Source organism: Fistularia commersonii, chromosome 24, assembly GCF_037954325.1.
Source record: "Fistularia commersonii isolate RoL2024-O1a breed Wild chromosome 24, RoL_Fcom_v1.0, whole genome shotgun sequence".
In the NCBI taxonomy this organism is placed as follows: domain Eukaryota; kingdom Metazoa; phylum Chordata; class Actinopteri; order Syngnathiformes; family Fistulariidae; genus Fistularia; species Fistularia commersonii.
Genome location: NC_141307.1, coordinates 12,397,916 through 12,413,223, shown reverse-complemented (window position 1 = coordinate 12,413,223; position 15,308 = coordinate 12,397,916). Strand labels below are relative to the sequence as shown.

The 15,308-nt window shown below is 47.2% G+C and overlaps 1 protein-coding gene across 1 annotated transcript; it reads left to right on the top strand.

Moving 5' to 3' along the window:
* The first annotated feature begins 1,415 nt into the window (after window positions 1–1,415).
* Window positions 1,416–15,100, top strand: col9a2 (procollagen, type IX, alpha 2). Its single transcript, XM_086171219.1, has 32 exons — window positions 1,416–1,599; window positions 2,675–2,749; window positions 3,384–3,419; window positions 3,544–3,606; window positions 5,036–5,089; window positions 5,283–5,318; window positions 6,092–6,115; window positions 6,248–6,301; window positions 6,390–6,443; window positions 7,674–7,724; window positions 7,803–7,859; window positions 7,945–7,998; window positions 9,116–9,169; window positions 9,303–9,356; window positions 9,798–9,851; window positions 9,939–9,992; window positions 10,130–10,183; window positions 10,296–10,349; window positions 10,441–10,494; window positions 11,185–11,229; window positions 11,309–11,362; window positions 11,473–11,526; window positions 11,602–11,655; window positions 11,739–11,810; window positions 12,095–12,130; window positions 12,272–12,316; window positions 12,752–12,784; window positions 12,936–13,082; window positions 13,189–13,243; window positions 13,416–13,604; window positions 13,695–13,772; window positions 14,444–15,100. Exons 1-32 carry the CDS (start codon window positions 1,528–1,530, stop codon window positions 14,647–14,649), a joined length of 2,076 nt encoding a protein of 691 aa, XP_086027345.1. The 5' UTR covers window positions 1,416–1,527; the 3' UTR covers window positions 14,650–15,100.
* Window positions 15,101–15,308: the final 208 nt, after the last annotated feature.

The window sequence follows — 15,308 nt, the reverse complement described above, 5'->3', positions numbered from 1 at the left end:
CATCTAGTGGTCACAGCAGTGGTTTATTTAGTTTTTGGGTGAAATGTGATTTCTTTACTGCAGGAGTCGCTGTCAAGTCAATTTCCAGATGCCCGTTTCACCTGTTTACCCTGGACCTGAGAGCCACTTCCAATTACTGCAAACACAAACCTGCTCCTATGGAGATGACCAGCAGATGTCAGTATATTATCAAAGATAAAGGCCCTCGGAGGATAAATCAGAACCTTGTTTTGTCAGGTATCGAGTCAGATAAACAATTTGTGAGCAAACTAACTGCGTGGTTTACGTATAAATCATTTTGGAAGAGTAGAATGCAGTTTTGTTTTGTCTGAACCGTTGGCTGCACATTTACTTTTCATGTTTGGTCCCGTTCTGTGAACGTTTTAGCGTCCATGCAAAAAAAAAAAAAAAATATATATATATATATATATATATATATATATATATATATATATATATTACTGTTTACTATTCAAGTTATTGTATATAAGTAATCAGTCTGCTGAGTCTTGTTGAGCTGCATTCTATAATAACGGTGCATTTTGTAATAAACGTCCAAAATGTCATAACTTTTTCATTTCATTTTGTAGTAAAGCCGCATTTTTTAACAAACTGGCTCATTTTGTGATAAACTGGCCCAACGCATTTTGAAATAAATTTTGCCACATTATGTAATAAGTTATTACATTTTGAGAAGATTATTACAAAATGCACTTGCAACTTTTTTATTCTCTAGGAAATGTAATAACATGGAATTTATAGAATATTCTCTGTTGATGCAACCTTTGAATAGTGCACTGATAGTAATTGCTAAGTACTGCTACCAGGCTAATACAGTGATACTAATAATAAGCCTGGCTTTTACAAATATTTTAAAGTAAAATAGAATACAATTAACAAACGAATAAACTATGTTTTAGAATTGTTATTACATAATGCACTATGTTATTACATTTCCTGGAGAATAAAAAAGTTGCAAGTGCATTTTGTAATAATCTTCTCAATATGTAATAACTTATTACATAATGCGGCAAAATGTATTGCAAAATGCGTCGGGGCAGTTTATTCCAAAATGCGGCTTTATTACAAAATTAAATGAAAAAATGATTACATTTTGGACGTTTATTACAAAATGCGGCTCAACAGTCTGCTGAGTCTGAGTCCTGTCCACGTCAGGACGGGTCGTCTTCACCGGAACAATTAACCACTCGTTGTTTGTGTTTTTATTTTTATTATTTTTGTCTCCTCTGGAGCTTTAAGGAACCAGGATTAACACCCCTCTGGATCCTGCACCCTCCCAGCTACCTCTAAGTCCATTCATCCCTTTTGCACTCAACTCTCTGCTCTGGATTTTTTTCTTTTTTTTCATGACTGTGCACGAACCCCCCCCAACAACCCCCTTCTCTCAGACAGTTTTTCCCCACCAGTTTCTCGCTGTGCCGGCCTGGAAAGGAATAAGGGAGCGGAAAGAGGAGCTGGGAGAGAGGATTCGGTGAACCGAGAGGAGGCAGAGAAGGTAGAGGGACCATGGCGACTCTCTCTGCCTTGCTGAAGACCTGGGTTCTTCTCCAGACCTCATGCCTGGTTCTGGCCCAAGTGGTAAGTGGATCGACCGGCCTCCGAGGGGAGCTTTACGTGTTTGGCCCGCGGGTATTGAGAAATAAGAAATAGAAAGAAATAACGGCCCGCGGGTGTTCGAATCTGAACCCCGTGGTGATATTATGAGCTGCGGCCGGGAGGATTTAAAGTTTAAAATGTTTTGTACATTTTTGCGATGTGCACGGATCGCCCGAATGTCTGGTCACAGAAAGACATGCGAGGGATGGAGGTTCTGCTGCGGCCAGAAAAAGATGCTGGATTCTTATCTTCGGATTAACATTTTTTGATTGCATGGGGATTGTTTTTTTTGTTTTTGTTTTTTTTTATTTGCAAAGGGATGCTTTTGAACAGGATTTCTGTTACACCAGGATAAAGTTTTTTTTGTTTTTTTTTCCCCAAACAAGCGTTTGGAAGTATAAAATGTTGTTCCTCCTCTTTTTTTCTCACGGGTAAAAATCGGATCCCCAAACGATGGAGTTTGAGCCACAGACAGACTTTACTCAGAGTGTGAAAACCCCCTATTCAAACTGGCACCAACTTGTTGGATTATTCTCTGTTTTTTCTTCTCTCTCCCGCACACAAACACCGGATTAAGAAATTACTTTTACAATCCGCCCCTGTTTGATCTACTGAATAAAAAAATGTAGAATGAGAAAGGGGGAGCCGAGGGGGAAGGGTGGTAAACACCGCCGGTCTCATGACCCTCCTCCCACCTCTTGTGTCAATTTGACTTCACATTGTTCCGTTACTTAAAACTCGTAGCTCCAATTCTCCCGCACTTTACTCGGACATACGAGATAGAAGCCGCCGGAGAATCGATCAATCTTTTCCCACAACACTTGGTTGCGTTGGAAAAAAAATGGATTTCAACACCTGTTTCGTGGATTTAAAATAAATTCTCATGACATTCGGTTATAGACTGACCGCACATTGTTGTATCAAAACACACTCACTTAAGCTATTTTAACCTGATGTGTTCAATAAACCCGAGGACGTTATTGGCCATTTAGTGAGCTTCATAAAACTACGGGGATTGACCTGGTAAGCTAAATATTTTGCTTTACCTCCATTTCAGAGGGGTCCACCGGGACCGCAGGGCCAGCCTGGCCCACCGGGCCCCTCTGGCACCCCCGGGTCGGACGGCATCGACGTGAGTATCCTGAAGGGTCGTCACAAAGACCATCTTTGTGCGAAGAAATGACAAGTTGGCGTTGCGCTGCGGTGCTGGAAGTCTACCAGCAGAAGGCGCTGTTAATGAAAATACACCCGCACAAAAGAGCTCTGTTCCCTGCAGAGAGAGGGTTTATGAAAGGAGACCCTCAGCTCTACCTGAGGAATAGGTCTTTCTTTATCTTACAGTAATGTGATACATTTGAGATATTTTAAAGCCTTAAAGAGACATTTGTAACGGTCCAAATGGGCCGATCGGAAAATGCGTATCTCAGAGCGCGACAGAAATTCAATTGTGATCGGACGTTTGCACTTCGCTCATCGTAAAAGTCCCACAAGCCGACGCCAACAGGATAACTAAATAATTTCCTGAGCATCGGTTCGGCTTGAACGACAACTCCAATTGACTGTTAGAGCGGTGAACTCTGTCAAACAAAATGTTCGTACTCGCACGTAACCAATCGTTAAGAATCGGTTAAATCTACATGACGATATTCATTTCCCTGAAGGCATGCCGAATAAAATGACTGATGAAGCAAATGTGATCATCTATTTGTTAACATGGAGCTGCGACAGCATCAAATGACACATATAACGTCTCTTTCCTACCTCAGGGTGATAAAGGACCTCCCGGCCCTCCTGGTCCTCCAGTAAGTATTGCCAGTTGCAGTCCGTCTTAAAAAAAAAAAAAAAAAACAGAACCTTGTCAAACTTAACATATATTTGAGTAACATGCAATTAATTTTGTTGATACGACTGTATGTTTTGTTGTAGGGACTAAAGGGAGAGCCTGGAGAGCCGGGTCCTGATGGAACACCTGGAGAGAATGGCATCGATGTAAGTAAAATAAGAGTGGAAATAAGTTATGATGAAGAAAAATGCAACGGGGCGACAGAATCCAAACTCAACGGGAGATTCGGTGGCGTCGCTTTGATACGATGGAAAATGTCGCATTACCTCAACATTCTGATCCGAACATTTGAATAGTTAATAACATTATCCTAAAAATTCAGCGATGAAATGAAACTGTGCCACGGATTCAGGCTGTAAAGTCAGTTTGTTTGAGTATGCGAGGCATCCGACCGCTGGAACGGCCGGTCGTCTGCGATAAAACCACACAAACTGGTTCACGGGAACAAAGCGGACGGTTGTTGCCGTGGAAACCGTGTAACGTGTCACCTCGGCTTGCGATGAAATGTCAAATTGACAGAAAGGTGTCTGAAAATATGCTTTTCTAGCGTGACAAACAAAAAGAAACAGGAAATGTTCTCATTATCTCAAATAAAACACCGCGGCTTCGTCTTTTGTCGTTTTTCTAAAGTTCGTCACATCGTTTGCTATTCATGATTTGGACTGAGGGTTTTTATGTTGTGGAAAAAATAAACAAAAACACGAGTCCCCTTCAAGGCATACAAAGTGGCCAGATACCTATGAAAACTGATGCAAATATTGGCAAGTGAAAATAAAAAAATACAATTGCAGAACCTTGAAAGTTTCACAAGTAGAGTAACATCACTTGCAAAACATCAGACAATGAACTTTTCTTCTGTACATCAACACACTGCAGGGACAATTATCAGAATCAGAAACCGTCAAACGCACATTTTAATTTGAACGGTTGACCAGACCAGACACCCTGCTGGTCCGTGCGTTACGGGGAAAAGAAAAATGTTAGAATGCTGCATCCACTTCTTCCTCTCTTGGTAAGTAGCTTTAGTTACCTCAAGGTCAACCGGTCACTAAGAGTTCACTACTTTGTTGAACGTGTGGTTTGTCTTCTAGTCGGTCATGGAGTGAAAAGTGTCATGAGGTCAGCGAGAGCCAGAATGACATTTACTCGGTAAAGCAAGTCAGGAGGCATCAGGTGCGACTTGATGAGTTAAAAAGTTATTTTAGCATTAAAAAAAAGGAAAGTGGCGCAGCTTTTCTGCACAGAATTCTGCTGAAAGAAGTCCAGAGTACAGAGAAATGGCCTTGTTGTTGTGGTCACATTCTAAGTGAATAACGCGCGCGCACACACACACACACACACACACACACACACACAAAGTGCTTAAGCCATTAATCCGTCCTGGAATCCCAATCTCAAGTTTATTTCCTAATTACCAGAAGGAACATTGTCAAGTTGAATCATAAGCATGCTTAGCTCCGACTCCTCATCACGTGTAGCTCGTGGGAAGCGATGATATCTGACATCTCCTTTTCATCTCCGTTGGCACGACGACCCAAACACCTGCTAACCCGTTCCTGTTCCCTCTCTGTCCAGGGTTTGATCGGAGCGAAGGGCGATCGAGGTCCCGTCGGGAGCCCCGGCCCAAAGGCAAGCGCCGCCACAGTTGTAACAGAGATGGAGGAAGGGGAAGTCGCTCACAATCGATGCTCTTATTTGATCGCTTGATCGTAGGAAGTGTGTGTGATATCTGACTTTGCAGGGTAACCGGTAAGTAGAATTGACATGTTTGTATCTTTTTCAATCGTTAATTTATGCGTTTCTTTGTTTTGCTCTTCTGCAGGGTCAGTCCGGACTAAGCGGTGAGCCCGGTGCCCCCGTAAGTATTATTCACCGTGGGTCATTTCGCTAACGCGTCGCTGATACGAGTCAAACTACATTTGGAATATTTCAGCGTGACTTGAGGGGTTTGTAGATGCAACACGGCTATTTTGGCTTGCGAGACAGTTACGATCATTTGGAATAGTAGTTTCCTGAACGAACGTCTGCACCAACATCTCCGAATAATTTCACATGTTCATTTAACGTCGAGTATCGAGACGACTTTATTAACTTCTGCAACAGCCGACGTCGACGCGAACTCCGCGACGCATATCCGTTCACGAGTCCAATGTTGATTTTCGAACGACCCCCGGCTGTAATACACTCCGGCTCCACAGGGTGGGGGTCAGGCTCCATCTGAAAGGCACCGTTCCCATCTTCATATTCTCTTACCGCCCTCTGACAAGGCAGCATGAATCACCGTTAGGAACGGACATTTGTCCGAAGCCTGCGGGCGCAGAGCCTCCTCACGCTACCAATATGGAAGGCTGCTCCCGGTGGCTATTGTTAAGAAGATGCGCACACTTAATTCAACTATTTATCATGTATTCCGTGCGAAAGGGACCACAAACGTGAACAAATTGCATAATCGCATGTGTATACTCACTCCACAAAGGAACCGTTTACCCTTCATGCTGACACTGAATACACGCGCCGCCGTATTACCGCTGCCGTTATTAGTTGGCTTTTGTGAATGTCAATTGATACTTTGATGGATCGGCTCCACTTGTTATCCAGTCATTTAACCCCTTGTCCCTTCCGTGCACACAGGGACCCGGCCTTCCCGGACTGGCAGTAAGTAGCTGGCGTGGTGTCACAAAATGAAACCTTTTATCGCTTAATGGATTCGCTTCCGAGTGTGAACGCGACTGCGTGGCCGCGATCGTCTTGCTCACACGCTAACACACCCGCACTCTCTATGTCAAGGGGGCTCCAGGACCAATCGGTCTTCCCGGGGAAATTGGCCAAACAGGAACACAGGTAGGAAACCTTTTATCCCACAACAGGTTAATCCACTAGGAACTGCCAGAATCCCACTTGTTCTTTAATTGGCTTTTCCTTTTTCCAGGGTGTCATGGGACCACCTGGGCCTCCAGGACTGCCCGGGCCTCCCGGCAAACCAGTAAGAATTAACTGATGAAGCCATGATAATCTTAGAGTTCTTTAACTGATGTAAAATGGTACGAAATTCCCCAAAATTTCCGTTCTACATCGCTTGTGCCGCAGCCTACCCGGCTATCGCTAGGCGGGGTTCGCCAGTCGATCGCAGGGCCATTAATTATCGTCGATATCATCCGACCCCGTCGTGTCTTGAAAACATGCCGATACCGAGATCGGCACGATGAAGAGTGACTTCGAAGGGGCGGCAAAAGAAACGAGAGGTGCCGCGTTACTTCGAGACGTCTGTACAACCCGATGCTCGTCGCCAATGTTGATGAGCAAGGCTAAGAAACGATTGGGTCGCAGCAAATGCGGCGTCTCATCGTTGGTGTCTGAATATATATTTTCCTTCCGTATCCATAGCAGAGGAATTCAAATGAAAATTTAGAGCCGTTACATATCCTGCTAAATTCATTTGCGCGCTCTTAGTAGAATCAACAATCAATCGCACGGCTTAATCTAATAACGTGTGGATGATGTATTGCACCTGACGTAGTGTATCCCGTATCGGGTAGCTGCCGTTCGTCGGGAAAAAGCGCCCCGTGAATAAATGTCATTACGGGACAAGTGAATCATTTCCAGCTGAGAAATGAGATTGGCGACATCAGCTGTGAAAAGCTCAAAGGGCTTAGTCGAGCATGTTTTGTACACGAATGTTTTTGTTAGCTTGTTACCACGGAATCACCGGGTGAATCACAAAGGCAATTGTTTACATTTTATCTGCTCCTTTTGAACAGAATCACGACACCGGTGAGCTGACGAACTCTTTCGTTTCATAATCGAGCGCCGCCGGACCTCGTTGCGTCTCGCATCCCGAACGGCCCGCGGCTCTAAAGTGCCGCCTTAAGAGCGTCAGATTTTTAAGTGTGTTTTCCGCTGGTGTGCGAAGCCTCCCGGGTGCGTCGGTGGGTGATGCCGAGAAAGCCTGCATCTTCATTGAGAGTGATGCTCCGGGCTCGAGGGGGTGAATTTGTTTAACTTTAGTGCGGCCCTGAGTAAATAAACCCCCATTAAATCGCGGGGATTCTCATCTAAATGTGTCAGGACAACATCGGCGTCTGTTGAGACGCTTACCTTATAACTCGGTCTATATAAACTGAGGCGGGAGATACAAAGAGCGTCGGGACGCTCAGCAAATGCCGCTGTGACCGGGAGGGTTTCTGTGACGAGCTACTTCTCTGCGCCATTTCAGGGTCCGCCAGGGAAGTTCATCGGCGGAGAGGAGGGCAGTGCGGACTTTCAGGTTGGATCCGCCAGCGTCCGCTTTTATACATGTCCGATTTGAAGCGATTTTAAAATGTTTGCTTGTTTTCTTCAACAGTGTCCGCTCAACTGCCCGGCAGGTCCTAAGGGCCCCCAAGGACTGCAAGGGGTCAAGGTGACCGTCTTGCTTTACTATTTCAAGTCCTCTCCATTTCCTCAAACGACAAGATCAGATCACTCACCGGTTTTCCCCCCTGTAGGGACACAAAGGACGTTCCGGTATTCTCGGAGACCCCGGCAGCATCGGACAGCTGGTGAGTCTGGTCTTTCAGGAGACCAAAAAAAACATATCTTGCACACCCGAAGTGGCGGAGACGCTTGCCGACGAAACCTCCCCTCGGTTCCCCCGAGACTCGTGACTAGAACTAATCTGGCTGCAATTAATCCGGCCTGGCCTCGGCCCCGGCGTCAGCTCGCGGTGAACCAAACGAAAGGGGTGGAGAAGCATCAGGTACATGCAGGGGGAGGATAAGAGCGGCCCGGTTCACGCAGACTCCTTACCTCGCCGTGTTAAGCAGAACTAATGAGCACGCAGTGGGTTCCTAGAGAGTGGCTTGCCAAATCCTAGGAATTAATTTTCTGATCTTCCCACACAGGGGGGCTTCTGGCAGCACTTAGGTGCTTAGAACACTGAATGCACAAAGTTAGGATTTCTCCAAATCAGATACGAAACAGCCCTTAACTCAAGGATGTGCTAAGGTGCGACGACTTCGGGTTTACGGTATCGGATACGCTCGTCGTTGTCTCGCGCTTGAGAAATTGTAAATAAAACCAAAAAGAAAAAAAAAATGGTAAGAATAACTGAGAATCCACGAAAATCCGAGACACGATTTCAGTCCAGATCGATTGAGGATGCGATTGACGAACTTCTACGGGAGTGTGCGGGTCGGTTATTGTTCAGGGCCGACCACCGATGCGCTTTCGATTGTTTCGTTTGTTTTTCACAACACAACCGAGTGCTTTATGGTGGTGAGGCAGTGATGTCCATGGTTGACCTCAAAGTCTCCGCTGACAATCGGATCCCTAGTAAGCTTCCCCCTTTGATATAGATTCAAACTCCATTTATAATTCATCACCTAAGAGCCCAAAGGTTTCTTTCTGCCACGATGCGTCGCATGTAGAAAACCCTTTGAGACTACCGGCCTACAGGATTTGGGTTTGAGGTGACAACTGGAATTCGGGCTTTTCACTCAACGTTTGTCCGGCATCTTTTTTAGTGTCATACTTCCTCTAATTGATGCGAACGTCTCAGCACTGTTGTCAAGATTCTCCACCTAGAACGTGATCTCTGCAGGTTTAAAATGCTAATCAGATATACCTGAAATGTCATCGCTGACCCCAATTTTTGCCTTTTTTTTCTCCCCACACTAGGGCCTGAAGGGGGAAGTGGGCATCTCCGGGGAGCAGGGCATCCCGGGACCTTCTGTATGTCGAGACCCTGCCAAATCTGAAATCTTGCTTCGTTAGCTTCCTGTTGAATCGCCCTGACATTATCCCGTGCCTGCCGAGGTTTACGGACCCTCGCCGTTGACTTGGTTTCTGTATTTGTTCTCCAAAGGGTCCGATGGGTCTGAGGGGTTATCCTGGAATGATGGGTCCGAAGGGGGAAGCGGTGAGCGCCCGTTCCTTTCTGATATTTATGCACGCCTTGTTTTGCCCTCTTTTTCTGAAAAGGTTCCTTTGATAAGTCCGAGCCGGCGCAGTCAGAACTGCTCCTTCCGCGCAAACATCATCCATTTCCAGCAATGAGGACATATGGAAATGATGCTAACACAAATCTCTCCCGTCCTCTAATGAGTTGGGGTTGTCTGGGTCCACGGTGCCTCCATCTGTAGTTAATGATCCGCCGTAGCGATCCGTCTTACTGTTAACATTAGCCGCGCTAGCAAAGTTAGCACCCCGGCTCTGTGCCAAAGCCCGAGAAGCGGTGCGGCGAGGCTCCCGCTTGTCACGCGAGTTAAACGGTAATTACTCCATTTTAAAACGGATAGCGGCATATAAGGACTTTGTACACTTACTTTGAGGCGATTAATGCCGCTTTTCCTCTCTCAAGGGGCCTCGTGGCTACAAGGGCATCGGTGGGCCGGTAGGACTTCCCGGACCCCCTGTAAGAACATACCCGGGTACAGTTACAAAATATCCAGACGCACTCGTCACGCACTGATGTCTCGTCCTTAATTTTTACTAATTTCAGGGTGAGGAGGGACCTCAGGGACCCCCTGGAGAGGCGGGAGATAAAGGAGACAAAGTATGCCGGCTTCCTACTCCTATCTAAATTATTGGATAAGCATGTTTCACATGTAAAGCGCCTCTCGAACTCGACAACAAAAGCAACGATCCCGATGTGCGATGCAAACACCTTTCTGATTGACTTATCTTCTACAGGGCAGCCACGGCATACAGGGCCCACAGGGTGCGGTTGGCAAAAAAGGGGAAAATGTGAGCCAGAGCCTTTCTGTTTGTGCGCCATTCAATGTCGAGCGTACTCCAACAGAGTGACAAACAAAGTCTGCCGACTTATCTGCCGTTTTTTTTCTTTTTTTTTTTTCAGGGTCTGCCTGGTATTGATGGAAAAGATGGCACACCCGGCATCCCCGGGATCAAGGTAAAGAGACGCGGGTGATTTTGATGGAGCGCTTCGATCTGGGGATATAAAAGATGGTAATTTATGCTTGTACTGTTTCCTCTGTCTGCAGGGCGGCCCCGGCCAGGCCGGGATGCCCGGTCCGCCGGGTCCTCAGGGAGCAGCGGTGAGTGAACCGTTAATGTGGTGTGGCGCGACGTGTCACGGAAGGTAAATGAAAGAAGAGTGCGGGCAGGATAAACAGGCCGAAGGCGCCCTGTTAATTTTGGCGGGTTTTGCTTTCCGGGCACTCCTCCAGGTTCACGGTGACCCCGTGACCTGATCTGTTTTCGAATTTAAACCACCTTGAAATAGCATTCTCCCTCCCACCGCAAGTGATTTATCACTATCAGACCGGCGGCGATACTGTTTTTTTGTGTGTGCGTCGTTCTGACGAAGAGGTAATGAAGCATGAGATCCACACTTTGCTGTGTGGTCAAACACCATAACTTAGCCTGCTTTACGCTCCGCTGTGATATATTGCAATATAAATACCTCGGCACACGGACTCACAAAATGATTGCGAGGAAACCTGCCGCAAGGTATACGGCCGTGGCCGTAACTCAGCCAGATTACGATATTGCCGGGAATTACTACCGCCCGTCAACACCGGCGAACGAAGATGCACATTAAACCCGACACGTTTCGAGCAGAGTTTACCTAAACGTCCAAACAAATGCCGTCCACTCATTTAGCGAAAGGGTACATTTAGCTTGGACTTTTCCCGACGTGATAAACTTTCTCGGCCGCGAGCTAGATCACCGCGACATCTGCATCTACGACGGCGATGTGATTCTAATTTCGATTCTCTTTGCAGGGATTACCCGGTAGTCCGGGGGCAAAAGGTGGAGCCGGAGCTAAGGTAGGCCTTCTTCTCGAGCCCTGCGACTTCATGTTAAATCGACATTTACTGACCTTTATTCATCTTCGTCTTCTTTTAGGGCGAACCTGGACCGAGGGGTCATGCCGGCATGCCCGGCGCCCCCGGACCTCTGGTACGACCTACGATATTAAAGAATATAATCCATACTTGTTTTCATCAACTGCGGTTGTACACATACAAAGGTAAACCGGTAACGTGACTCAACTGACCATGTATCGACAGGGCGAGCCTGGACTTCCCGGTGAGGCCGGAATGGAAGGAGTTCCGGGACCCAAGGTAGGCGTTACGAACGTTTACATCGACGAGCGAGTGCGGGCGCAAACCGGACTCAATCACAGCTTACCTTCACAGGGGGACCGAGGTCAACGCGGACCGGTGGGGCCGCAAGGAATAGTCGGGATGCCCGTAAGCCACCTTTAGAAAACGTCGTCGTTTCCTCAACGTACTTAGACGGACACATCGATCCAGATTTGGTGTTTCTTTGGCAGGGAAACAAAGGAGAGAGAGGACCCACGGGTGTTCCTGGCGCTCAGGGCCTCAGTGGAACCAAGGGTGACAAGGTGTGTGTGTGTGTGTGAAAGAAAAAAACTTGAGGATCAAATAAGAGATTTAATATTGTTTTGCGAGCGTCACGAAATTGCCCATGGGGGGGCAGTGTTTCTCCATGAGTAAAATCAATAGTAACTCACTGAAATCCTTTCCCTTGTGTTCAAGATCAACATTTCGAGACGGTTGTATTTTCTTATTTGATATTTAGCATCGGTGGCTCGAGTCAATATTTATTCCTCGACTCGAAATAACTTAACAAGGTTGTTTTTGAAACGAATACCGTCTTTCTTTCCAGGGTTTCCAAGGAAAGGTCGGACACAAGGGAGACATCGTGAGTTGCAAGTTCGCCTCGATTGTTTCACCTCCGTTTTTTCAGTCCATGTTTCGCTGCGGCTGATAACTTTCTTTTGTCGTCTCTTTTCTCTCCATCTGCATGGGAATGTTTTCTCATTGTATTTTCCGCTGCTTTTAGGGTGACCCCGGTGTTGAGGGATTAGCCGGTGAGAAAGGTGAAAAGGTAAATAAAAGAAAAAGGATTGTGGCAAAACCCAAAGCTGCAGAACAGAAGCCTCTTGTTCTGCAGAACAGAAAAAAGGGCGAGGAATCAACAAAACGCCCAGATTGGAAAGCTTTTTATGAGAAAATTCAAACATTCAGTTCTTAAGGCATCAAACAAGAAAAGATATAAAAACAGAGAAACCGAAATAGACCAAGTATGTGTTTTGAATTTGCATATAGATCCCCGTGAAGTTCCAGATGGAAAAGGAGCTATTTACACGACTCAGAGGCAATGATGCACATTATCACAATAAGCAGCTTTTTTTTTCCCTCCACGTTCATCTATGACTTTCATTATTGAATTATGGCAAACTCACCGCGTCGGTGGGGGAAAAAAAAAGAAATGATGATGGATGCTAGAAATACAACAATGACTGTCTCTTTGTTGGGACAGGGTTTGTCTGGAGAGCCTGGGCCCAAAGGACAGGTGAGTATGAAATATCTGCCGCCTATTTGATGATAATGTGTTTACTTCTTCCCTGTTTGGCACATTCTTGTATCATCATCTTTAGCTGACGGCGCTAATCTCTCTCTTGTGGAACTAAATCGTCTCCGCTTGGATGTTTCTCTTCCAACAGCAAGGAGTCAGGGGTGAATCCGGACACAACGGCCCGACCGGAGACCCCGGGAAACCCGGTGACCAGGGACCCCCGGGGCTGCCTGGTCCCAGGGGACTCAATGGAGAACGAGGAGTACCGGGCATGCTGGGTATTCAGGGCTCTCCCGTAAGTCCGGACCGGAGAACTTGCCATAACTTCCGCAGAAGTCGACTTGAGAAGTAAATCGTCGAGGTTTCGCGAGGTACGATATATCTCCTCCGTCTCTCCGCAGGGGCGCGACGCATCTGACCAACACATCATCGAAGTGGTGTTGAAAATGTTGCAGGGTGAGCATCTCGACATAAATGCTAGAACTTTGATGTCCGAAGCGCCGATTAGATAAAGTCATTTCCGGAAACTGCTATAATCTCCTGAGCAATCACTTTTCCATCATCAAAGGTAATCTATTCCCCGTCTTTCTGCATGCTGAGATGAAAATGCTTGCGTCTTATTTTGCAGAGAGGCTCGCCGCCGTTGCGGTGAGCGCTAAGAGGGCTGTGCTGGGGGGAGCGGGTGTCATGGGACCGCCGGGTCCTCCCGGGCCCCCCGGAGCGCCGGGCCCCCAGGGGCCTCACGGCTTAACCGGCCCTCGTGGCATCCCGGGCATGATCGGAGCTCCCGGCCAGATCGGAAACACGGGGCTCAAAGGTAGAGACGCTCAGCGTAGCTTCGACGTGTTCGAATAGCCGGCTGTCGTTGTGCGGTACGTTGATAGCGATCTTCATTTTGAATCTCCAGGAAAGAGAGGGGCGAAGGGAGAAAGAGGAGATCCTGGTAAACCCCACCAAGGACCTCCGGGGCCCCCGGGAATACAAGGCAAGAGAGGAAGCCTCACAGAATTTCCAAAGCCTGCGCGATATCGGCCACCTTGAATTCACGTCCCTTTCAGTGCGTGGCTCAGATTAATAGTTAAGAGGAATTAGCGTGCGCGTGAAGGCAGTTGGTATTACAACTCTGGCGCAGGAGGGCCTGTTCAGATGCATGCTGGAAGCATCATCGGCTTCAGTCGTTTCCCCGACATCCTCCAATGTGGGAGGATTCAAACAAACAAATTGGAGCTGTGGGGAAACCTGTCTCCGACAGACATAACCGATATGTTTGTGATTAGGTTTGAAGACGCACTCAGCAATTTGTTATTTAAATTATCTTTCCGTTTCAACGTGCGCTTCGGTTGATACAGGAGCTCCTAATGATTCGGAAATTTGAAAAAAATCGATCGCAGATTTTTGGGCGTGTTTTGGGCGACCGGTAAAACGTCACCACAGGACCTTTCTAATCTCCCAAATCACATTTAATCCTGAAATTATATAAACGATTGCATAATCTGAGACAAAGTGCAAAACAGCCGCGGTCACGGTGAGATGTCATCGGACCTCCGGGATTTTGCCGGTTAACAAATCATCCGGTGACTGCCGGACCCTCCAACGTTTGTGCTTTCTAAATCGGTCGATGTTGTCACTTAGCATGAACCCGCTTTATCTGCCCAGGACCTCCTGGCGTTGACGGCGTGGCGAGAAACGGCAGGCCCGGCGAGAGAGGGCCGCAAGGGGCGGCCGGAGAGGCGGGTCGTCCCGGTAGAGCCGGACCGCAGGGACTCCCGGGGTTCTGCGAAGCGGCGATGTGTCTGGCTGCGTCGGCGTACACCTCCCCGAGACTACAGGAGGCGGGAACCATCAAAGGACCCGGTTTTTAATGTTCTGGCTCTGTCGGCGTTCGGCGAAAATCAGGAGAGAGGGAAAAGAGACCAAGCTTCTCAGTAGGACAACATCACGAGCAAAGGGTGGGGGACGATAGCGTAGCGACCGGAAGTACAATCCCGTCTTTCCCCGCCCGGTGGAAACCTGAGGTTCCGACTGACGGGACATCCTCCGATCTTAATCTCCCCACATCACCATGACAGCAGCGGCGGCGCGGAGACACCCGCCTCCTCTTGTGAATTCTCTAGTGTTTTGGATGATGCGTCTCCCACAGCGATATCTATGAGCCGAGTGGACCGCATGACAAAAGGGTGAACGGCAACGTACATTTACACCGCCGTCGCTTTAGACGGTTTAATAAACGCAGTACTCTCCCATGTGTCCGCCTCACATCGCAACCGATGCCTTGAAGATGTGCAAAGGACCAATAAATGATTGCTGCCAAAATTTACACTCATTACTGTACCTTTGTAACATGTAGTATTTTCATTTGTGAGCTTGAATAATACCCCCCCCCCCTCTTCCAATACCCGCTTTCTGCCCAAGTCTCATTTTAGAAACTAACGACTAGCTTTATCTCTTCCTCTTGTTGCTTGGCAACAGCATATCCCAACGGGCACTCCCATCACCCACAATGCAGTGCTGTAAATCTTTG